Source organism: Triturus cristatus, chromosome 10 (genome assembly GCF_964204655.1).
Source record: "Triturus cristatus chromosome 10, aTriCri1.1, whole genome shotgun sequence".
Taxonomy (NCBI): Eukaryota; Metazoa; Chordata; class Amphibia; order Caudata; family Salamandridae; genus Triturus; species Triturus cristatus.
In genome coordinates this window covers 1,238,256,648-1,238,282,747 of record NC_140593.1, presented here as the reverse complement: position 1 = coordinate 1,238,282,747, position 26,100 = coordinate 1,238,256,648, and the positions used below count along the sequence as shown (strand labels likewise).

General features: G+C 46.1%; 1 protein-coding gene across 1 annotated transcript in view; it reads right to left on the bottom strand.

Moving 5' to 3' along the window:
• The window catches only part of LOC146797168 (uncharacterized), a 468,769-nt gene that overhangs the window by 45,613 nt on the left and 397,056 nt on the right, over nt 1-26,100 (bottom strand). Inside the window, exon 13 of the mRNA XM_085631505.1 lies at nt 13,591-13,739. Within this exon, the coding sequence (XP_085487631.1) occupies nt 13,591-13,739 (149 nt within the window). The remainder of the gene's footprint in view (nt 1-13,590; nt 13,740-26,100) is intronic.

Below are 26,100 nucleotides of genomic sequence, written 5' to 3'. Positions count from 1 at the left end.
GCCCTAGGGGCCACGCAAACCATATACTAAAGAAGTGGTATAAGCACCACTGTCACGGAAATAGAATAGGCCTAGGCCTAGGGAATCGCTGGGGGTACACTACACTAGCAACAGTTAGGAAGTGGGAGGCCCACGGGATTCAGGTGCAGAGTGGAAACACTCACGCGTAATGCGTATAATCGATAGAAATAGTACAGTTCTGAAATAAGCAGTTTTAGGACACTTCTGGAGTAGCTAGAAAGTCGAGACTCGGAAACTAGACCCTTGGATAGTCACTACCCTTGTGAGCACCGAAGTACCCAAGTTACCTAGCCCACGGGCTGCGGGTGCATAGGTGTGAACTTGCGTCGGGTTTCGTCGTGGACTTCTATGGATGCCTGAAGGAAAGTTGCTGACAGGCAGTCAGTGCAGAGTGTCCGGTGGATCCCAAGGCCGGGATCAAGAAGGAAGGGTACCTGCAAGCAGAAAGGACCGAGTCAAGGTCACTAGCCAGTGACCACGTGGAATCAGGAAGGAACCAGGCGATGTCGTGAAGATTGCAGGTGAAGAGGTGAAGCTTGTCGCTGCAGCCACGGGTACCAGGAGACGTCGAGGACGACCAGGACCAGGAGGCGAGCTGTCCCACGAAGGCTCTTGCTGTCGGCGGCGTCGAAGTCGAACTAGGATTCACCAAGCCTTGGCAAGCGGAACCCACGAAGAATGGAGGACTTGCTTCTGGTGCAGACCAGGAAGGTCTGGGGTGCTTCTCTTTTGCAGAGAAGCGGGAGCCAGTCTGGAGGAGCCAAACCAGCAGTGAAGATTCAAAAGTGTGCCGTCGCAAAGGCCGCTAGCCAACGGGCAAGCAACCGGACAGACGCGGCAAGCAGGAAAATGCAGAAGGGCCCCACGCAGGACTCGTGGAGTGTCCCACGTCTCTCGTCGCCTCCACGGATCTCAGCTCGGCTGTGGATGTGGAGCAGGGTCGGAGAAGTCTGGAAGCCAAGGCTCTGGTCGGGCTCTGCAGTCTGTCCCTCGTAGAACTTCAGCAAAGCAAAGGGTAAGTCTCTTGATGGTGCCTGTTTGCACAGGGTAGCCACTCCTTGGCCACAAGGGAGATTCTTCAGTCTTCTTCTGTAGTCGAATGTCGAAGGTCCAGAGTTTCTGTTCAAGTTGCAGGTTCAGGATAATCTAATTTCCTGGGGCCCAGCTACCACTCTTATACGAATCTGGGGGGCTGGGTTGCCTGCTAGGTCACGCCTTATGGGTGGGACCTGGGAGGGGGGTGGTTACACCCCCTTCCCTTTGTCCAGTTTCGCGCCAGGACTGGGGCTGGTGTGCCCCAGCACCGGTTTGAACTGGACTATGCATGGGACACCTTGTGTGCACCAGGCAGTGTCTCGTTTCATTCATCCCTCCCTGCCCCAATACACTAAGGCCTGTCTGGGGTGGTGCTCGCACCTCCCAAGGCAGGAAACCTATTGTCCAAGCCTCCCGTGCCGGGATCACTCCCAGCAGCAGGAGGTCAGACTTGTGTCGTGGCAGCAGCATCCATTTTGTGATGCTGGGGCTCTGGTTAACTTTAACCGGGTAAGTAGGTTTCAACATGACTTCTCCCTCTAGAAGGGAGGGATAATATCCTCATCCCCAGAAATGGGATGGGGGTATTATTCCAAAGTGTTAGACACCTTACACGACATGTTTTGATACAGCCAAACCATAGTTACCATAACCGTTTAAGATTATAAGGCACTTTAAGAGTATATGGTAGGCTATATCATAGAACAGCTATAAGGACATGGTTCAGAAAGCTGCAGACGGGCTCAGCTCATGCTAGAGCACCATCTCACATGTTACCAAGCACTCTGCCTCCGGAGGCCTGCATAGGAGTGGCTGATAGGTACACATGTGTCTATATATAAGGGTAGATATAGGTATACTATATCTAAGCAAGGGGTGATTACACGACCTTGCCCCAGCTGAGTGATCAGCCAGTTGTGTCATAATGGAAGGCCAGGCCAGGGGTGGCATAATACATGCTGCAGCCCCTGGTAGGCCTAGGGTACACCTATGCCCTGGGTACCTAAGGTACACTGTACAGGGGCCAATAAGGTGATCCTATCCAAATGGGTTATGCACCTAAAGTACATAGTATCAATTTAGAGAGAGAACAGCAGGGCTGTGGGTCTGATTAGCAGGCCCACAGCCACATCTAAGTCGAAAACCAGTAAAGCAAAAGCAAAAAGTGGGGGTGAACATAGAAAGCAGACCCTACTCTCCTACAACTATCTTCTGAGATGTCGCGGCACAGTACTGCTATATTTAATGTACAGTCGTCAGACAATTCACGTTGTGTTCGGGCGACAAACTACATTTCCCATCATTCTGAGTATTCCCACAATTTCTTGGTGACGATATACGGAAGTGCCGGCTTAGATGTGATTGAACCATACGTTGCCGGTCAAAACGCCTAAAGAACATTGTTACAGCCACGAAAAAGGTAAGGAGCGCTGAACGCTGAATTGACTCTACCCGGTCACCTTTTAACTTTCCATTTCAATCAAACTGGTCCTTTGTATGTTTGTTTGCAGACTTTGTGGCATCCTGAAGGATCTTTTCAGACTGTCGGGGTTTTTCACAGAAACGTTCGATTTCATTCAAAGTATACCGCAGGTATGTTGTGGCTCCACTTGAGTCATAGTGTATACAAAGTGGGTCTCTAAATGTCTTTTCTAGACATTCTCTCCTTATTTCCCAGCTTCGGGCTTGCATAAAAATGGCCTAGATTAAATGAGAAGAGACAAGTTAACTGAGGCGTGTGCCTCACCTCACATCACGATTTTCGTGGCCATTAACATATTAAGCCGCATTCTGGAATTTGGTTTGCTTGGCAATTTAATGACTATCACTGAACAAAGTGTCGAAAGACTCTTTTACTTCTACTTCCATTTTGATTTTCATTATTGTTTCTTTTTTAGTGGTCTCAATTAGAGAATTTCGAAATTGTATTAATTGGTGAGCCAGCATTCGGTAAGAATTTTTGTAGTGCAATTTCCTTAGAGGCTGTCGATTAATTGTGTTGCGCTTTTGGGTCGGTCAGTTATTTTGGAGTAATATCTTTTTTCTTTCTTTTTTTCACCCCACAGTGTATTGGTCCTGAAGAGCACCCCCTTGCTCAAAAAAATTGAGGGTTCGAAACGCGTAGACCTCTTTTTTTCGCTATACCAAACATTGGTCCAAGTGGTTTTGTGTTGAGCATTGTTAAAACAACTTTGTGATGAACTCTAAAATGAACTACTATTAGTAGGATTTATGCACATCAAATTAAGCTGGTCAATGTTTCCGTGTTTGGGTTAGGTCCTTGGTCCATTTAAATTGTAAATACAGGGAATCAGGGATTGGATATGTGAGTGTGTGTGTTTTTATGATTGAGGAGTGGTGTATGAATGATTCAGTTTGGATGTTAATGGTGAGATATGCCAAATTGGCGTCTAGTTATTGTCTTTAATTCTTTAGTATTGTATTTTTGTAAAATTCATCGTGGTGTTTTTGGTACATGTGTGTTGAAAATATTCATGGATAAAAATTCAAGTGAACAAAAAAGATGTTCTTCTAATAAATATTATTAACTAGTACTGTCGTGGTGTGTTTGAGTTCTCCCGCGTTTTTCCATTATTATTTAAATTACTTATCAGTATTGGCATCCAGTTTGTTCTCTATGCTAATGGACTCAGCCTTACTGATTAGAGCCACACCCATTCTTGTTCTTGGCTAGTCCTGATTTGGCAGGGCTCCCCATCTTCAAGATGGGAAGAGCCCGGAGATGTGCTTCACCTCGCCTCCCCCACTTGAGGGGTGGGCTTGGCAGAGGCTGGCACACCCCCTGTCCTTCCTTGGGGTTTCCGGTCAGTCTTCCCGCCAGAGTGGGGGTTTAGAACCAGTAGGGGCCAGTTGCTGAGTACAGCAAGTGGCCTGGAGAAGCTCACAAGGGCGGCAAGCCTTTGAAGCTTCCCCTGCCCATCCTGGGGGAGGAGACCTAGCACCTCGCCCAGGATGTGCATTGTTGCAGTCCCAGGAGAGCGGATGGCTCTCTACCCAGGGGTCCATCAACATGTCTGCTGTGTGGCAGCCTAGGCAGCCCCTCAGACAAGACATGGATTGTAGGTTAGGTTCAGGGGGTATCTCTAAGATGCACTCTGTCGTGCTATGTACATTAAATCCTGCACTGGCATCAGTGCAGGTTTAATGTGCTGAGAAGTTTGATACCAAACTTCTCAGTCTTCAGTGTTGCCATTATGGTGCTGTGGAGTTCGTTTTGACGATCTCCCAGCACCATATACTCTTAAATGGCAGCACTGCACTTACAGTGCCCAGGAATGGACCTGGGTACTGTAGGGGCACAGGGCTCATGCACCTGTACCCACACCACTGGCATAGGGCACCCAGCTAGAGGGGTGGCTGATGTATGCCAGGGCAGTGTGTGTTGTGGGCATGGCACACAGGGATGCCATGTCGACTCTGTTTTGTTCTGTACCCAGACACTCAGCCTGCAAGGGCAGTGTGTGTGTGTCAGGGTACAGGGCCTCTAAGGGTGGCACAATAAGTGCTGCAGCCCTTGGGGGGCTAGTGTACCATTTACCATGGGCTGACATGTGGCCAGGGTTTGCCAATTTGAGTTTAGGTTTCAGCACAGTTTTTAGGGAAGGAACATAGGCCCTGGGTACCTGATTGGCAGGAGCCCAGTGCACACTCAGTCAAAGTACATTCAGCAATTCAGCAAAAAGTGGGGGCATACCATGCAAGAAAGATAGCACTTTCTCACAACACATTACACATTACTTTCTATCGGACCTCTCATTGTTTCTCATACGGGTTACACATGACACACCTATTTCTATCAGACCTCTCATTGCTTTTCAGAGAGCTAACACATTACACACCTCTTTCTATCAGACCTCTCACTGCTTCTCAGACCGGTTACACATTACACACCTCTTTCTATCAGAAGTCTCATTACTTCTCAGACAGGTTACACATTACACTGCTTTTTCTATCCGAGAGAATGAACAAGTATTGGCAAACTGGGGACTCGTTGGCCGCACTACCAAACGTGTTATTTCTTATTATTTAAAACAACTGTTGCCCACCTCTGATGGCTTGCTGCCAGATATGCCATGAATTATTCATACTCACACAAAATTGAGAGGCAACATTACAAAAGAACAAGAGTAAAGTCAATGTAACACGTATATAACAAGAACAGATAAACAAAGGTCCTTTCATAGATTCTTTGAATCTTTATTCAAATTCTTCTATGACAAATACATTTGTGCGAAGCCAACACGTTTCGCCTGTTTATATGCTTCCTCAGGGCAAAAAGACTCTTGTATTCTAACAATTAACATCGGGCTCAAATCACACTGCGTCGTGATTCAAACGCGACTCTCCTGCATAACTTCTTGAGACAGAGTCCAGTTAGTGAGCTGTGTCTGTTGCTTATAAGTATAAGTTCTTGATACCATGTCAGGGTCAGTATTGGCATCTATTCATCTGGGGCCGTGTACGAAAGTCAACGATTCACAAGCCCGCATGTGGCATGTTCCTACACTGCTTTTTCTATCAGACCTCTCTCATTGCTTCTCAGACAGGTTACACATTACACACCTGTTTCTATCAGACCTCTCACTGCTTCTCGGACAGGTCACACATTACACACACACACACACACCTCTTTCTATCAGACCTCTCTCATTGCTTCTCAGACAAGTTACACATTACACACCTGTTTCTATCAGACCTCTCACTGCTTCTCACACAGGTTACACATTACACACCTTTCTATCAGACTTCTCACTGCTTCTCGGACAGTTTACACATCACACACACACACACACACACACCTCTTCCTATCAGACCTCTGACTGCTTCTCACACAGGTTACACATTACAGACCTCGTTCTATCAGACCTGTCACTGCTTCCCAGACAGGTTACACATTATACACACACATCGTTTTATCAGACCTCTCACTGCTTCTCACACAGGTTACACATTACATACCTGTTTCTATCAGACCTCTCACTGCTTCTCAGACAGGTTACACATTACACACCTGTTTCTATCAGACCTCACTGCTTCTCACACAGGTTACACATTACAGACACACACACACCTCTTTCTATCAGACCCCTCACTGCTTCTCACACAGGTTACACAGTATACACATATCTTTCTATCACACCTCTCACTGCTTCTCACACAGGTTACACATTACATACCTCTTCCTATCAGACCTCTCACTGCCTCTCACACAGGTTACACATTACACACCTCTTACAATTAGACCTCTCACTGCTTCTCACACAGGTTACACATTACAATCCTTTCTATCAGACCTCTCACTGCTTCCCAGGCAGGTTACACATTACAGACCTCTTTCTGTCAGACCTCTCACTGCTTCCCACACAGGTTACACATTACACACCTCTTACTATCAGACCTCTCACTGCTTCCCAGACAGGTTACACATTACACACCTCTTTCTATCAGACATCTCACTGCTTCCCACACAGGTTACACATTACAGACCTCTTTCTATCAGACCTCTCACTGCTTCTCACACAGGTTACAAATTACAACCCTCTTTTTGTCAGACCTCTCACTGCTTCCCAGACAGGTTACACATTATACTCACACCTCGTTCTATCAGACCTCTCACTGCTTCCCAGACAGGTTACACATTATACACACACCTCGTTCTATCAGACGTCTCACTGCTTCTCAAACAGATTACACATTACACACACACACACCTCTTTCTATCAGACCTCTCACTGCTTCTCGGACAGATTACACATTACACACGCACACACACACACTTCTTTCCATCAGACCTCTCATTGCTTCCCAGACAGGTTACACATTACACACCTCTTACTATCAGACCTCTCACTGCTTCCCAGACAGGTTACACATTACACACCTCTTTCTATCAGACATCTCACTGCTTCCCACACAGGTTACACATTACAGACCTCTTTCTATCAGACCTCTCACTGCTTCTCACACAGGTTACACATTACTGACCTCTTTCTGTCAGACCTCTCACTGCACCCACGACAGGTTACACATTATACTCACACCTCGTTCTATCAGACCTCTCACTGCTTCCCAGACAGGTTACACATTATACACACACCTCGTTCTATCAGACGTCTCACTGCTTCTCAAACAGATTACACATTACACACACACACACACACACACACACCTCTTTCTATCAGACCTCTCATTGCTTCCCAGACAGGTTACACATTACACACCTATTTCTATCAGACCTCTCACTGCTTCTCGGACAGATTACACATTACACACGCACACACACACACTTCTTTCCATCAGACCTCTCATTGCTTCCCAGACAGGTTACACATTACACACCTCTTACTATCAGACCTCTCACTGCTTCCCAGACAGGTTACACATTACACACCTCTTTCTATCAGACATCTCACTGCTTCCCACACAGGTTACACATTACAGACCTCTTTCTATCAGACCTCTCACTGCTTCCCACACAGGTTACACATTACAAACCTCTTTCTATCAGACCTCTTGCTGCTTCCCAGACGGGTTACGCATTGCAAACCTCTTACTGTCAGACGTCTCACTGCTTTCCAGGCAGGTTACATATTACAGACCTCTTTCTGTCAGACCTCTCACTGCTTCTCCAACAGGTCACACATTACTGACCTCTTTCTGTCAGACCTCTCACTGCACCCACGACAGGTTACACATTATACTCACACCTCGTTCTATCAGACCTCTCACTGCTTCCCAGACAGGTTACACATTATACACACACCTCGTTCTATCAGACGTCTCACTGCTTCTCAAACAGATTACACATTACACACACACACACACACACACACACCTCTTTCTATCAGACCTCTCATTGCTTCCCAGACAGGTTACACATTACACACCTATTTCTATCAGACCTCTCACTGCTTCTCGGACAGATTACACATTACACACGCACACACACACACTTCTTTCCATCAGACCTCTCATTGCTTCCCAGACAGGTTACACATTACACACCTCTTACTATCAGACCTCTCACTGCTTCCCAGACAGGTTACACATTACACACCTCTTTCTATCAGACATCTCACTGCTTCCCACACAAGTTACACATTACAGACCTCTTTCTATCAGACCTCTCACTGCTTCTCACACAGGTTACACATTACAAACCTCTTTCTGTCAGACCTCTCACTGCTTCCCAGACAGGTTACACATTATACACACACCTCGTTCTATCAGACCTCTCACTGCTTCTCACACAGGTTACACATTATACACACCTTTTTCTATCGGACCTCTCACTGCTACTCACACAGGTTACACATTATACACACACCTCGTTCTATCAGACCTGTCAATGCTTCTCACACAGGTTACACATTACACACACACTTCTTTCCATCAGACCTCTCATTGCTTCCCAGACAAGTTACACATTACACACCTCTTACTATCAGACCTCTCACTGCTTCCCAGACAGGTTACACATTACACACCTCTTTCTATCAGACCTCTCACTGCTTCCCACACAGGTTACACATTACAAACCTCTTTCTATCAGACCTCTCGCTGCTTCCCAGACAGGTTACGCATTGCAAACCTCTTACTGTCAGACGTCTCACTGCTTCCCAGGCAGGTTACATATTACAGACCTCTTTCTGTCAGACCTCTCACTGCTTCTCACACAGGTTACACATTATACACACCTTTTTCTATCGGACCTCTCACTGCTTCTCACACAGGTTACACATTATACACACACCTCGTTCTATCAGACCTCTCACTGCTTCTCAAACAGGTTACACATTATACACACCTTTTTCTATCGGACCTCTCACTGCTTCTCACACAGGTTACACATTATACACACACCTCGTTCTATCAGACCTCTCACTGCTTCTAAAACAGGTTACACATTATACACACACACCTCTTTCTGTCAGACCTCTCACTGCTTCTCACACATTACAGACCTCTTTCTGTCAGACCTCTCACTGCTCCCAAGACAGGTTCACATTACACACCTCTTTCTATCAGACCTCTCACTGCTTCTCGGACAGGTTACACATTACACATACACACCTCTTTCTATCAGACCTCTCACTGCTTCTCACACAGGTTACACATTACACACCTCTTTCTATCAGACCTCTCACTGCTTCTCACACAGGTTACACATTATACACACACCTCGTTCTATCAGACCTCTCACTGCTGCTCACACAGGTTACACATTACACACCTCTTTCTATCAGACCTCTCACTGCTTCTCACACAGGTTACACATTAAACACACACCTCGTTCTATCAGACCTCTCAGTGCTTCCCAGTCAGGTTACACATTACACACCTCTTTCTATCAGACCTCTCACTGCTTCCCACACAGGTTACACATTACACACCTCTTTCTGTCAGACCTCTCACTGCTTCCCAGACAGGTTACACATTACACACCTCTTTCTATCAGATATCTCACTGCTTCTCACACAGGTTACACATTACACACCTCTTTCTATCAGACTGCGCACTGCTTCCTAGGCAGATTTCTCATTGTACACGCACCTCTGTCTATCAGACCTCACTGCTTCTCACAATGGTACAGATTGCAGACCTTGTTCTATCAGACCTCTCACTGCTTCTCGGACAGGTTACACATTACAGACCTCTTCCTGTCAGACCTCTCACTGCTTCCCAGACAGGTTACACATTATACACACACCTCGTTCTATCAGACCTCACACTGCTTTTCACACAGGTTACACATTACAGACCTCTTTCTGTCAGACCTCTCACTACTTCCCAGACAGGTTACACATTACAAACCTCTTACTATCAGACCTCCCACTGCTTCTCGGACAGGTTACACATTACAGACCTCTTTCTGTCAGACCTCCCACTGCTTCTCACACCGGTTACCCATTATACACACACCTCATTCTATCAGACCTCTCACTGCTTCTCACACAGGTTACACATTATACACACACCTCGTTCTATCAGACCTCTCATTGCTTCTCACACAGGTTACACATTACACAGCTGCTTCTATCAGACCTCACTGCTTCTCACACAGGTTACACATTACACAGCTGTTTCTATCAGACCTCTCACTGCTTCTCACACAGGTTTCACATCACACAGCTGTTTCTATCAGACCTCTCACTGCTTCTCGGACAGGTTACTCATTACACACACACACCTCTTTCTCTCAGATCTCTCACTGCTTCTCGGACAGGTTACAGGTTACACATTACACACACACACACACTCCTCTTTCTCTCAGACCTCTCACAGCTTCTCACACAGGTTACACATTACACCCCTCTTTCTATCAGACCTCTCACTGCTTCCCAGACAGGTTACACATTACAGACCTCTTTCTGTCAGACCTCTCACTACTTCCCAGACAGGTTACACATTACAAACCTCTTACTATCAGACCTCTCACTGCTTCTCGGACAGGTTACACATTGCAGACCTCTTTCTGTCAGACGTCTCACTGCTTCCCAGACAGGTTACACATTACACACCTGTTTCTATCAGACCTCTCACTGCTTCTCACACAGGTTACACATTATACACACACCTCGTTCTATCAGACCTCACTACTTCTGACACAGGTTACACATTATACACACACCTCGTTCTATCAGACCTCTCACTGCTTCTCACACAGGTTACACATTATACACACACCTCGTTCTATCAGACCTCTCACTGCTTCTCACACAGGTTACACATTACACACCTCTTTCTATCAGACCTCTCACTGCTTCCCAGACAGTTTACACATTACACACCTCTTTCTGTCAGACCTCTCACTGCTTCACAGACAGGTTACACATTACACACCTCTTTCTGTCAGACCTCTCACTGCTTCACAGACAGGTTACACATTACACACCTCTTTCTGTCAGACCTCTCACTGCTTCCCAGACAGGTTACACATTATACACACACCTCGTTCTATCAGACCTATCACTGCTTCTCACACAGGTTACACATTATACACACCTTTTTCTATCAGACCTCTCACTGCTTCTCAAACAGGTTACACATTATACACACGTCTTTCTCTCAGACCTGTCACTGCTTCTCACACAGGTTACACATTACACACACACCTCGTTCTATCAGACCTGTCACTGCTTCTCACGCAGATTACACACTTATTTCTATCAGACCTCTCACTGTTTCTCACACAGGTTACACATTACACACCTCTTTCTATCAGACCTCTCGCTGCTTCCCAGACAGGTTACACATTACACACCTCTTTCTATCAGACCTCTCACTGCTTCCCAGACAGGTTACACATTACACACCTCTTTCTGTCAGACCTCTCACTGCTTCCCAGACAGGTTACACATTACACACCTCTTTCTATCAGACCTCTCGCTGCTTCCCAGACAGGTTACACATTACACACCTCTTTCTATCAGACCTCTCACTGCTTCCCAGACAGGTTACACATTACAAACCTCTTATTATCAGCCCTCTCACTGCTTCCCAGTCAGGTTACACATTACAGACCTCTTTCTGTCTGACCTCTCACTGCTCCTCAGACAGGTTACACATTACACACATCTTTCTGTCAGACCTCTCACTGCTTCCCAGTCAGGTTACACATTACAGACCTCTTTCTGTCTGACCTCTCAGTGCTTCTCGGACAGGTTACACATTACAGACTTCTTTCTGTCAGACCTCTCACTGCTTCCCAGACAGGTTACACATTACACACCTGTTTCTATCAGACCTCTCACTGCTTCTGACACAGGTTACACATTATACACACACCTCGTTCTATCAGACCTCTCACTGCTTCTCACACAGGTTACACATTATACACACACCTCGTTCTATCGGACCTCTCACTGCTTCTCACACAGGTTACACATTATACACACACCTCGTTCTATCAGACCTCTCACTGCTTCTCACACAGGTTACACATTACACACCTCTTTCTATCAGACCTCTCACTGCTTCCCAGACAGGTTACACATTATACACCTCTTTCTGTCAGACCTCTCACTGCTTCACAGACAGGTTACACATTACACACCTCTTTCTGTCAGACCTCTCACTGCTTCCCAGACAGGTTATACATTATACACACACCTCGTTCTATCAGACCTATCACTGCTTCTCACACAGGTTACACATTATACACACCTTTTTCTATCAGACCTCTCACTGCTTCTCAAACAGGTTACACATTATACACACGTCTTTCTCTCAGACCTGTCACTGCTTTTCACACAGGTTACACATTACACACACACCTCGTTCTATCAGACCTGTCACTGCTTCTCACACAGGTTACACATTACACACCTCTTTCTATCAGACCTCTCGCTGCTTCCCAGACAGGTTACACATTACACACCTCTTTCTATCAGACCTCTCACTGCTTCCCAGACAGGTTACACATTACACACCTCCTTCTGTCAGACCTCTCACTGCTTCCCAGACAGGTTACAAATTACACACCTCTTATTATCAGACCTCTCACTGCTTCCCAGTCAGGTTACACATTACAGACCTCTTTCTGTCTGACCTCTCACTGCTCCTCAGACAGGTTACACATTACACACATCTTTCTGTCAGACCTCTCACTGCTTCTCGGACAGGTTACACATTACACACCTCTTTCTATCAGCCCTCTCACATTACACATTACATACCTCTTTCTATCAGACCTCTCACTGCTTCTCACACAGGGTACACATTACACACCTCTTTCTATCAGACCTCTCACTGCTTCTCACACAGGTTACACATTACACACCTCTTTCTATCAGACCTCTCACTGCTTCTCACACAGGTTACACATTAAACACACACATCATTATATCAGACCTCTTACTGCTTCTCACACAGGTTACACATTACAAACCTCTTACTATCAGACCTCTCACTGCTTCCCAGACAGGTTACACATTACACACCTCTTTCTATCAGACCTCTCACTGCTTCTCGGACAGGTTACACATTACACACCTCTTTCTATCAGATCTTTCACTGCTTCTCACACAGGTTACACATTACACACCTCTTTCTATGAGACTTCTCACACAGGTTACACATTACAGACCTCTTTCTGTCTGACCTCTCTCTGCTTCCCAGACAGGATACACATTATTCATGCATCTGACCTGAGAGCTCTTTGGAGAGAGGCTACACATTATGCCACAGGGGAACACAAAAGTGCTGAACAGTAGGGGGGGGTGAGTTGGGGGGGGGCATTGATAGGGAAAGGAGATGAAGGAGAGATGCAAGGAACCGCAGCCAAAGGGTGGTAGGAATGTAAGCGGGGTTGGGTTGGATTCCCAGCCCAAGCAGAACATTCCAGAACCAGAAAGGGATGAAAGAAGGAGAGGAGCCCTTACAAGAGGAGGAGCAGCCAGAAGCTAGGAGGGAGCAAGGGAGGAGAGGAAACAAATAATCTCCTTTTAAGCACCTCCTACCAGACTTCATAGCGCTTTGCAGACTGGACCATCATGCTGCGACAATGCCTACCTTGGCCAGCTGGACTCCGGGGCTCGGTTCGGTGATGCAAAAGGAGGTCTGGTTCTGCACCGAGGGCTCCTGCGGGCAGAGGGTAGCACTTTGCACGTTAAGGTTAGTTTCCGCCACATCCGCCTCCCCTGTCTCAGCATCGTCATCAACTGGTGAAGAAGACAGGTTTGGGTTAGACAGGCATGCTCTGGGCATAACGAGTTTATTCTGTTGTGCATTACATAAGTGTTAATCATGGGCTAGCGATTCTTTGTTAAAATGTATTTGGTAAAAGTATGAATCCATGGGGAACAGAGGGTGCTACAGGGTCATCAGTGGGGCAGTTCACAAAAACATTTACAAGTATGTGTAATTTTACTCCTGTGGTAGGACTTCGAGGCCTCCTAAGTGCCTCAGCCGGCCTCGCTCTTATGGGCAGAGCTCTCTGAGAATGGTGTGCAGAACTATGCATGTGTAGTCCTGTGTGCTAGGAGTAAATGTGGGAGCGGCTGGGAGGTGAGGAGTATCTACAACAAGTGGGAGGAGCAAAGTGAATCAAGGAGGGCCACAGGAAGGGACATACAACACTACACCCACCAAGTGGGATGTCAGTTGCAGTTCACAAAAGTTACCCCCACATCCACTCCAGTAGTACTGCAGCCCAAACAGGTGCACATCTACTCCAACCAGCGGGTGGAGTAGGTCACACACCAGGCCACCCACAGGTACTAAAGATACTACAAGAGCATCAGACAGAAATCAGGGATGGCATGGAATAACACCGCCAAGAGAAGGGCCCACACCTAAAAAGATAAAGAAACTAAAGGAAACATTGTCATATACAAGTTTAGACATTGCAGCCCCCTATATACATCAGACTATATTGTTTTTAACATCTCTACAAAATAAGTGAACGTAATTTAAAAATGTTCATGTAACTTTAGGCTCATATAATTCACATTGTAAAAATAGACACTTATCAGATGCACATACGTAGAAAATTATACATATGCAAATTGTTGATGAATAATAAATGAGAACCTATGACTCATCTCACATCTAACACTACTCTACGGACACAGAAAGACCTATTATACAACTCTTTACGCCATGAAACACCCACAGTGACGCACACGACGGTAGCCAGTGTCTAGTTTCGTGTCTTACAGCAGAAGGGGAAGAGGATGCGCAAAAGGGGAAGAGGATGAGCCAGGGATGTGGGCTGCAAGTCTGTGCTCCCAGTAATGTTTGTTAGGTATGCATGTTTTCATCAGGTCATGCCCCGTTCCTTACTTTCAACTCGTAGTTCAATAAATGTAGGCACAGATCTCTGTCTATGCTGTGTAGAACTACACTCGGTGGAGTTAGACCTGAAGGATGTCCTTCATATGGTGAGGTTTGGCGTCTTCTGCTGTTGAGTTTTGCGTGTCTCCTTCAGTTCTCTTCCAGGGGATCCTCATCAATAGTCATAAGCACTAGAATATTCCCGCCTCTGCGCGGGACCCCGGAAACACAATCATATGTGTGATAAACATATATATGTATCTATATATATATATATATATATATATATATATATATATATATAAATAAAAAAGCAAATGCAGCCTTTCATAAGTAGAGCTGAATAATGTTGTAAGGACTCCTCTGTATATAACCAATAATATAACCAATATAAATAATATATCATGAGAAACAGGGAAGAAACAAAAGCAAATCATGTTTGAACACTGCTTTAATGCTTTGCATTAGCACAAACACCTCAGATAGGACTGAAAGCATTGTCAGCTCACAGGCTGCATTGCAGAAAACCACAGCCTAGAAAGGCTAGAAAGCTAACTCTTAGCAACATAGAAAAACTGGCACCGTGCCTTTAAGGCAGCCATGACCCCCAGCTTCCCATCATGCCTCAGGGGTGACAGTTAGGTCAGTTGTTCTTTCCGGCTCCTTCAGTCAGGACCCTGGTTACACAGCTCCACTCTTTTCTGGTTTTATTCAGAAATTATCTACCTTTTTCAGAAACTTTTTAACTTACTTCGACGTCTTTCATCCAGTCAAGTAAGGTGTTTGCTTTTTCTGATTATTTTTGGCATTTTTTACCACTCAAAATGCCATCCCTTTTTGATCCCTGCCCTTCTTGTGGAAAAAAGAAGGCCAGGTCAGACTCTCACTCGGTCTGCATTCTTTGCCTGCCTAAGGATCATGTCCCAAAGACTTGTCCTCATTGCCAGTCTCTCTCTAAAAGAACTTTAAAGGACAGAGAGAGGATTCGTCTCTATGGATTGGCAGAGAAGGCTTCCAGAGGCAGGTCTCCGGTAAGAAAAGGCTCCAAGAGGCCCAGATCCTCTTCTAGACCCTCAGCGTCGGGCTCGGCGCTGAGAAAGCAGCCACCGGAGGGGCATGCAGCGAAGAAAAGACCGTCGATGGCGGGCTCGCCGTCGAGAGAACGCAGACATGAAGGTATGTCATCGACGTTGAGAGTCCGTCAGCCTCCGCCGTCGTCAACCCGGCGACGATCGGCGTTGAGGAGTTCCAGTTCACCGCCTGCTTCAAGACGTCGATTGGCTTCGAAGAGCCAAAGCCCTCCGCCGTCGTTATCCCGGCGTCGAGAGCCAGCAGACCTCTGTCGACTAGACGTTCGACGTCGAGAGCTGATAAGCCTCCGTCGCCGTCACATGGACGACGTTCGACGTCGAGGAGAGAGAGTTCTCCGCCGTCGCAGACCAGGTGGCGATCGGCGTCGAGAACGAGATCTCCGACGTCATCCCGACGACATTCGATGTCAAAAACCAGAAGTCCTCCGCCGACGTCATTTCAACGTCGTTCGGCGTCGAGAGCTAGCAGCCCTCCGCCGTCGTCATCCCATAATGGACAATCGGCGTCGAGGAGATGAAGCCCTTCGTCACCGTCAAGGCCACATCGCTCGACGTCGAGACGAAGAAGTATTCTCCCGCCGTCAAGGCGCCATTCGCCATCAACACATTCGACGCCGAAGAAGCCACAGTCAACGCCGAGACCGCTCCCTGAACCTGGTCGAGACTCGACGACTAGAAGATCTTGATCGACGTCGAGGAGGCCTCCGTCGCAGCGGGATATACGCTCGACGTCGAGACCACCATCACATAGATCTGATGAGCGTTCGGTAGTCTTGGTGACGGAATCAGCGTCAAGACATTCTTCTTCTCACTCCTCGAGACGTCCTCATACTCCATCTGCGTCTCCAGAACATCAGAGGAGGTCGCAACAGAGATCCCTGTTGCATCACAGGCCCTCTCCTTCTATACATCTGTCTCCAAGATGGCTTTTACCAGTACATCACTGGAGTAAGACTCAGGCGGGAGCAGCGAGAAGGCAGGATGAGTACACAAGCCCTGTCCACAGGTCCCCTCTGCAAAGATTGGTACAGGAGGTGGATAGATCGCCTTCGCCGGTACGCCATCACCGTGCAAGTAGATCTAAAGAACGCAGACCTCCTACGTCACATCATCACAGAAGGAGGTCTCCCTCATGGTCATCTTCCTCCACCCACTCTTCTAAGAGGGACTATTTGCCTACTCTATCGGACAGCCCTCAATCGCGAGTGTTTCCGATAGATGACATTAACACCTATCATGATGTGCTGCAGAGAAGGGCTCAGAAGCTGAACATTGCAATGTCCACTCCCCAGGTCGCAACTACAGTGATCTTCGAGACGCTGCACCAAAGATCTGCTTCGCGTCCGTTGCTGCCTCTGGTTCCAGGCCTTATGGAACCAGTAATGGACATTTTTCTGACCCCTTCAACGATTAAAGCTGCACCGGCCAGAATCCAGAAGAAGTACAAGCCGGCTGATACAGACCCGGTGTTCTTGAAAACGGATCCACCTGCGGATTCCGTGATAGTTGCAGCGGCACGTAGGACGCTCGCGGTTTCTGCTCATGCGTTGGTCCCTACGGACAAGGAGAATAAGTCCCAGGATTCTTGAGGGCGAAAAGTTTGTGGCTCGGCAGCTTCTTCTCTCAAAGTCTCTAGTGCAGCAGCCTTATTAGGTCGATACGACCGATCCTTATGGGACTCTTTGGATCGGTTCAAGGAAAAGTTGCCAAAGGAAAATCAGAAGGACTTTGAAGAGATCATTATGGAGGGTTCCTTGGTAGCTAATCAGATGATTAGCACTGCAGCGGATGGTGCCACACTATCGGCGCATTCGTATGCGCATGGAATTTGTGCGAGAAGGTCTGCCTGGCTGAGGCTTACAGCCCTTAAACCGGATGCTCAGCAGAGGATCCTTAACCTGCCTTTTTCGGGTTCTTCATTGTTTGGCTCCCACATAGGTGAAGAAATGGCTCGGATGAAAGCCGAGTTGGACACTTTGAAGGCAGTGGGGCTAGAAAAGAAAAAGGAGTTCCGAAGAAGGTACAGGCCCAGCCAATGCAAGGGATACCAACAGAGGGTTCAAACCCCTCAGTGGTCCCAAGGCAAGAACCAAGGGCGATCGCAATTTCAGGGTCGAAAGTCTACCAGAGGTAGAGGGGGTAGCCAACAACAATCCTCCTCCACCACTCGACCAACAGGAAAACAATGAGCCAGAGCTTCCTCTGAAGCCGTTGCCCACTCCAGTGGGAGGAAGTGTTTCGCAACATCTGAGAGAGTGGTGCTACATAACAAAGGATCGTTGGGTGCGCGGTATACTGCGCAATGGATACACACTATGTTTCTGTGTGTCTCCAAAGGACATTTCTCCGAAAAAATCTCGTCTTCACCAGCTAAAATTACTACGTCAGGAAGTGGTGGCGCTTCTGCAAAAAAAGGCCATAGAGAAGGTTCCCATCTCGCAGCGAGGAAAGGGAGTGTACTCCAGGTACTTCCTTGTGCCAAAAAGAGATCAGGAGCACAAGTTCAGACTAATCCTGGACCTGCGGTCTCTGAACAAGCTCATCTTAAAAGAAAAATTTCGCATGCTGGCACTTCATCAAATATGTCCACATCTGCAAGCAGGGGACTGGATGTGCTCGGTGGATCCCCAGGATGCGTACTTCCACATTCCTGTAACTCCTCGTCATCGCAAATTCCTGCGATTCATGGTCGGCAACAGTCACTACCAATTCAGAGTGTTGCCCTTCGGGCTAAAATCTGCCCCACGAGTCTTTACCAAGTGCATGGCGGTGGTAGCGGCAGCTCTACATAGACGAGGGCTGTTCGTATATCCATACTTGGACGATTGGCTTTTGAACGGGCCATCTCCTCAGCAGGTAAAGAGCGACTTCAGAGTGTGCCTGACTCTGCTCCGCAGGCTAGGCCTGCGTGTGAACATGGAAACGTCAGTTTGCCAGCCGACACAGGTTATCCATTACCTGGGCTCCGTCCTAGATACAAACCTAGGAAAAGCGTTTCCTTCGGAGCAGAGAATTTTATCAATTTGGCAGAAGTGCGAAGTTCTTCTACAGACCAATCGCCCGACAATCCGGCAAGTAGCGTGCCTATTGGGATCAATGGCATCTTGCATATTCCTCATTCCCAACGCCAGGCTGAGAATGAGACCTCTTCAGCAGGATCTGGAGTGGGACCAGACTACCGGTTTCTAGGAAGACCGTTTGTGCTTTCACAAGCAGCAAAAACGTCTGTTCTGTGGTGGACTCGTCCACGGAACCTCCTGCTGGGAGTCCCCTTTCATCAACCTGTTCCCTCCCAGTCCCTGGTAACGGATGCATCGCTTCAGGGATGGGGGGCGCATATGGATTGCCTACAAATGCAAGGACAGTGGTCCTTTAAGGAGCAATCCTACCACATAAACATGTTAGAGCTGCGGTCAGTCCATCTAGCCCTGAAAGCCTTTCGACCTTCGATCATGTCCAACTCAGTCCTCGTCCAAACAGACAACACGACCACCATGTATTACCTCAACAAACAGGGTGGTACGCGCTCTCGCCCTCTCTCTCTAGAAGCTCAAAAGATATGGCATTGGCTTTTAGCCCGAGGCCTCTCCGTCACAGCGGTGCACCTTCCAGGGGAGCGAAATGTGTGAGCGGATGCACTCAGGCGGCACATCGAAGATCAGCCAGACTGGGTGCTAAACGACGAGGTAGTGGCAGAAATTTTCCGTCAGTAGGGTCAGCCTTCCATAGATCTGTTCGCAGACGATCTAAACAAAAAATTCCACGCCTTCGCCTCCAGGTTCCACCGTCCAGGGACGAAGGGGAATGCTCTTTTGATGGACTGGTCCGGAATATTTGCATACGCCTTTCCTCCCCTGCCTCTGATTCATAAGGTGGTATCCAAGCTCATCCGGTCGAACATGTCAATGATCCTGATAGCCCCGGACTGGCCTCTCCAATGGTGGTACCCGGACCTGTTACAGCTGTCAGTGCACCCCCACAAGAGGCTGCCTTGCAGGTCAGATCTGCTGACCAAGATGGATGGGAAGATCCTACATCCCAACCTTCCCTCACCGAACTTGGCAGCATGGCACCTGAGGTCCTGCAATATGGACATTTGAACTTGCCACAGGACAGTATGCACATACTAAAGGAAGCAAAGAGACCTTCCACAAGGGCTTCGTATTCCTTTAAGTGGAAGCGGTTCTACCTGTGGTGCACTCGTAATAACTTTAATCCAACCACAGGTCAGGAGGAGGTTATTCTTCCTTACCTCTTGTACTTCTAAATCAGGTTTGAAGTATTCATCGATCAGAGTGCATTTAGCGGCTATTACGGACTATAGAAGGTCTCCAAGCCAGTCTTCCTTCTTTCAACTGCAGGTGGTCAAGGATTTCCTACAGGGGTTGAAGAAAGTGTATCTCCCCGTTCGGCCTCCTCCTCCTCCTTGGGAGTTGAATCTGGTCCTCTCTAAGTTGATGGGTCCTCCTTTTGAGCCCATCCATAAAGCCACACTGCAGCATTTGACATGGAAGTCCGCTTTCTTAGTCGCGATTACATCAGCTCGAAGAGTAAGCGAGATTCAAGCTCTTTCTTCCAAAGAGCCATATACTATCTTTCACCACAACAGAGTAGTATTAAGGACTCGCCCTGCTTTTCTGCCGAAGGTTGTATCTGATTTTTATATTAATCAGGTATTTTCCCAATACCGCAAGTCCTGCGGAGAGGTCACTCCATTCCTTAGACCTTAAGAGAGTGCTTACATTTTACCTAGAGGGAACTAAGGTTATCAGAAAATCAGACCAATTGTTTTTAAATTATGGTTCCATAAGAACAGGTTTTCTAGCTACCAAGAGATCCATTTCCAGATGGATAGTGTCTTGTATAAAATTGGCCTACCAGCTGGCAAATAAGCCCCTATTGTTGTCACCTAAAGCACACTCCACTAGGGGGAAAGCAGCTACAATGGGTTTCTTGCATGATGTTCCAATGGCAGAAATTTGCAAGGCAGCAACCTGGAGATCTGTGCATACGTTCACAAGGCACTGTCTTGAATCCGACTCCAGGGCAGATACTCAAGTAGGCCAGGCATCCTTGAGGAATCTGTTCAGATAACAGAGATGTCTGAATTATCAAGTTTAGTTGTCTGAGCTTGATTGTTAATGATTATTATTTTTCCTTTGCCCGCAGCGGATGAGGTGAGGCTCGCTATTCTATTCTAATGCTTATGACTATTGATGATCTCCTGGAAGAGAAGGATTAGTTACTTACCTGTAATCCTAGTTCTCTTCCAGGGGTATCCTCATCAAAGTCATAAGCAACCCTCCCGCCTCCCCAGGCAAAGGATCCTTATGTTTAAAGGAATTGTCAACTCTTTGTGTCATGGTTTTGTGTCACCGCAAAGAACAACTGACCTAACTGTCACCCCTGAGGCATGATGGGAAGCTGGGGGTCATGGCTGCCTTAAAGGCACTGTGCCAGTTTTTCTATGTTGCTAAGAGTTAGCTTTCTAGCCTTTCTAGGCTGTGGTTTTCTGCAATGCAGCCTGTGAGCTCACAATGCTTTCAGTCCTATCTGAGGTGTTTGTGCTAATGCAAAGCATTAAAGTAGTGTTCAAACATGATCTGCTTTTGTTTCTTCCCTGTTTCTCATGATATATTATTTATATTGGTTATATTATTGGTTATAATCAGGGGAGTCCTTACAACATTATTCAGCTCTACTTATGAAAGGCTGCATTTGCTTTTTTTTATTTTATATATATATATATATATATATATATATATATATCAAGAAGACAACTTCCAACAGCCTTGAAGATCCTTCAACTGCCAAAGGAAAGAGTACACGAGCCTGGAATTGGTGCTGGTTTCTTTTATTTGCCCAGAGCGACGGCCATAACGTTTCGGCTCCGTGGAGCCTTGATCACATGACAGCAAATAGTTCGTGAAGTTACAAATTTAAAGCAAAAAGGTAGGTCACATGGGGGGAATCACTTAACGTTTGCAGTCATAGACATAAACAAGAATAAAACACCATTGGTAAAAAGAGAAGAAATATCCAATCGCTAATTTACAAGTGATCATATCTCAACCAGTAAAATAATAAATAGACATGCAAGCAAGTAATGATTTAAAATATCGGCTTAAATGCTTTTGAAAATCTGGAAAGGATAGGAGCAATTGTCCATTGTGAGACCTGGAAATATGAATAACCAGTTGCTCATGATTACCAAAATACCAATCGGATGAATCACAAAGTACTAGTCAGACCGTAATGCCATAAAACTGCATAACACATATAAATAAATATATAAATATATATTAAAAACATTTTTGGCATAAAAACATTGATGAATGAGGTTAATTCAAGTTGTCCCATGGACCCCTCTTAATAAAAAAGTGAATAGTGCAGGAGAAAAATATATAGAAATAAATAAACTAATGAAAATAAAATAAAATAAAAACATGCGGATAAGCATGCTATCTAAAGTGCCTGAGTTCTAATGCTAAGGGATACTGCATAACCAAGGTAATTGGAAATTTTTTTTATATGCAGCTCCCATCCAGATGTAGCACAGGGATTATGATAATTAAATGGGTGAATACCACTTAGGTGGAATCGGTGGCACAAGAGGCAAATTAATGGATACAGTGGACTCCCTGTTGAGAGAACTAAACTAATTCTCATTGAGTTCATACAGCTCGATGGGACCGGAGAGGGTCTCAATGTTGTACCAGTATGATTAAGCTATCATGGTCAAATGGACAGCATATGTACGGCGGTGGGTGCGGAGTTGGATCTCAGGCTGGGGACCATTACATTCTATAATGGGAACAGGATGTGCAAATCTTGCAAATTTTTACATAGGAAAAAGTACATTATGTCAACAATAAATAGTAAAATACTAAATAAATAACCTAAAAAACATATTAAATAGGATTATGACAAATGACTAAAATTCCGTAAAAAATAGCTAAGAACACATCAGATAAAAAGGTTTCCCATTAGAAAACAGTAAAAAGGTGTAAAATCAACCCAAGCATGTATGCATGTCCTCTGTCATGTTTAGACCTGTGGGGACCTTGGTGTTCAATTGTAGAATGTATCTTGTTTCTAATTTGCGGAGGTTAGACTCGCGATCCCCACCCCTTCTACTAGGTTCAATACAATCAATAACATAGTAGCTTAAGCCCCTATTGTCACTATTATGAACTTCCCTGAAATGGCGTGCCACGGGGTAGGTATTGTCTTGATTGGTAATCGCACGCAAGTGTTGTAAAATGCGTTTGTGTACCGCTAGCTTCGTGCTGCCTATGTATTTCAGGTTGCATGGACAAGTGAGGACATATATAGCGTATTCCGTCTTACAGGTCAACAATTTATTAATCCTGAGCTGTCTCATGCTAAAAGGATCAATGTAGGTTTTAGTATTGACACCGTGCGAACAGGCTTTGCAGGTTTTGCATTTGTAAAAACCACTGCTGAGTTGTAGCCAGGACGTTTTATCAATTGTTTCAGGATTCGTGTTGACCAATGCTTGTCTCATAGTGGGGGCTCGGCTGTGTGTAATAGTAACCTGATGCGGTAGTAGGGGACCTAATATCGGGTCACTGCGTACTATGGGCCAGTTTTTGTTAATGATTTTACGCAAATCATTTTGTTGTTTGCTGTAGCCCATGATGATCCTAAAATTGTGACATAAATTTTTATTGGCCTCCTCAGAATTGGAGGGCACCAATGAATTGCTAGATACTCCGCTGAAGGGTCTTAGCAGATCTTCACGATTCAGAGCATTGGATCGGACTATGGCACTTTCAATGATGTTCGCCGAGTAACCCCTCGCCCTAAACCTAAGTTTACTGAGCTCTTGAGCTATCTGGAGATCCTTTTCATTGCTACAAATTCTCCTCAGTCGTACCATCTCCCCATAAGGTATACTATTTATGAGGTGGGGTGGATGTGCACTTGTGGCATGAAGGGTTGTATTACCTGCTGTGGGTTTACGGTGTAGCCTAGTTTCCAGTTTGCCCGCATGGGTGTATACCTCGGTGTCTAGGAAAGTGACATGTGTTTGGCTACATGTGGCAGTGAAATGGAGGTTGAGATTGTTCACATTTATACTCTCAATAAACCCATGTGCCTCCTCCAGTGACCCTTTCCAAATAACAAATAGGTCATCAATAAACCTTAGCCATAAGACAACATTATCTGCGAGGCACTGAGCATAGTCATGGCGAAGGGTAGTTTCCTCCCAGTACCCCATGTGGAGGCAGGCGTAGCTAGGGGAAAAGCTAGCCCCCATTGCTACGCCCCTCAATTGTCGATATAGCAAGCCATTAAACATGAAATTGTTATTAAGGAGGCAGAGTTCAAGCATCTCGGTTAACATAGCATTGTGGCTCTCAAATTGAGTGGGTTTGCGTGAGAGAAAATATTTAGTGGCCTGGATGCCGTCATCATGGCTAATGCTGGTGTATAGAGATGTTACGTCCAAAGCCAACATCCAATAGCCATCCCGCCATTGGACTCCATTGATCTTCTGTAAAAAATCCCCCGTGTCCTGTATATATGAATTCAATGATCTAACAAAGTCTTGCAAAAAATAATCAATGTACTGGGACGTTTTTTCATACATACCCTCACGTGCTGAGATTATAGGTCTGCCTGGGGGTTTGACAGGGTCCTTATGAATCTTGGGGATAAAGTACAGCGTGGGAATTACAGGGTTATCTTTCTTCAGGAAGTTAAATTCCGCTTCCGTAATGAGCTTGCGTCCCCTCCAGTTGACCAATTTGTCCCGAAATTCTTTGTTGGCAATTTGGATGGCAACTGCCGTGGTACGAGTGTAACAGTTCCTGTCATTGAGTTGGATGGAGGCTTCGTGGTCGTACAGTTCCTTGGTTAATAGAACGATATTGCCACCTTTGTCGCTCTGGCGAATAATAATCTTTTTGTTGTTTTTAAGTTTGCTGATAAGTTGACTATATAGCCGAGATTGTCGGTTGTAGCGTGGCTTCCTAGATTGAATTTTAGTATGCAAGGCTTTTATCTCCATTGTCACATTGTCATAGAAAATATCGATGGCATCATGGGGCATGATAGGAGTGTACGTAGACTTAGGTCTAAAGGGCGTGGTGGGCCCCTTGGAGCTTGAACCATCCGGGCAGTTTGCACTGACTCCTGCTCCTTCCGTGTCCCAAAGATCCTGGATTGCCTCCTGCAGGGCGTTGTCGTTGTCATGGTCGGGAGGATTGCGTTTATTGCTGCGCATCGCAAATGATTTCTTGAGCTTGAGCTTCCGAACAGCTTTATATACATCGCACCGTACAGAGGCATAATCAAAGTTGTTTTGAGGAGCAAAGGATAAGCCAAGTGCAAGAATTCTCTTGTCTTCATCGGTGAGCTCTAGGGATGTCAGATTAATAATGGTGTTGGCATTCTCACTCATTATTGATTCTTCGTCCAATACCCCCTTCCTCTTCTCCTGTTCGGATTTGCAGCGTTTCTTCCTTGCCCTCTGCCTCTGCCGGGATTTGAAGTTTGAATGCTTCCGGCTGGGTTTGTCATTGCCGGTCTTGGTCGTAGGGTTTGCCTTCTCTCCTCGCATAAAAAATTCATTTCTTGTGCTGGAGATGGTCTCGGTATCGTTCCCGCTGCCAGGTTATCACGTAACTCCGATTCGGAGTCGCTACCACCCATTGAGCTGAGATCCGATTGTGTTGTGTCATTGGAGGCAGTCCCTTTGTTGGGGCCCCGACTAGTGGGAGCCGCTTTGAACTTTGAGATTCGCAAAGCATCGTATCTTTTTGAAAAAGTAAAAATTTGGCCCAATTGATAGTCATTGCGGTCGCGTTGGAACTTAAATGCTTTTCTGTCCATGATTATTTTCTCTTCTTTCTTGAGCCTCTCTGTCATCTCTTTCCTTAGTTTAGTTTTCTCGTCGGAGTCCTCGAATTTATCCAATTCCTCATTAAGAGCATCAATTTCCTTAAGCAGTGTAGCTCTGTCGATATCAGCATACTTTATCAATATTAGGACCATCTTACGGGAGGATTCCAAATTCGCCTCTGCCCATTCACGCATGAGCTCGGGATTCGGGCTTTCATAGCTGGGTGCCGTAAGGATACGCAACCCTCGAGGGATGCGATTAACATCAATGTAACTTTGTAGCGAT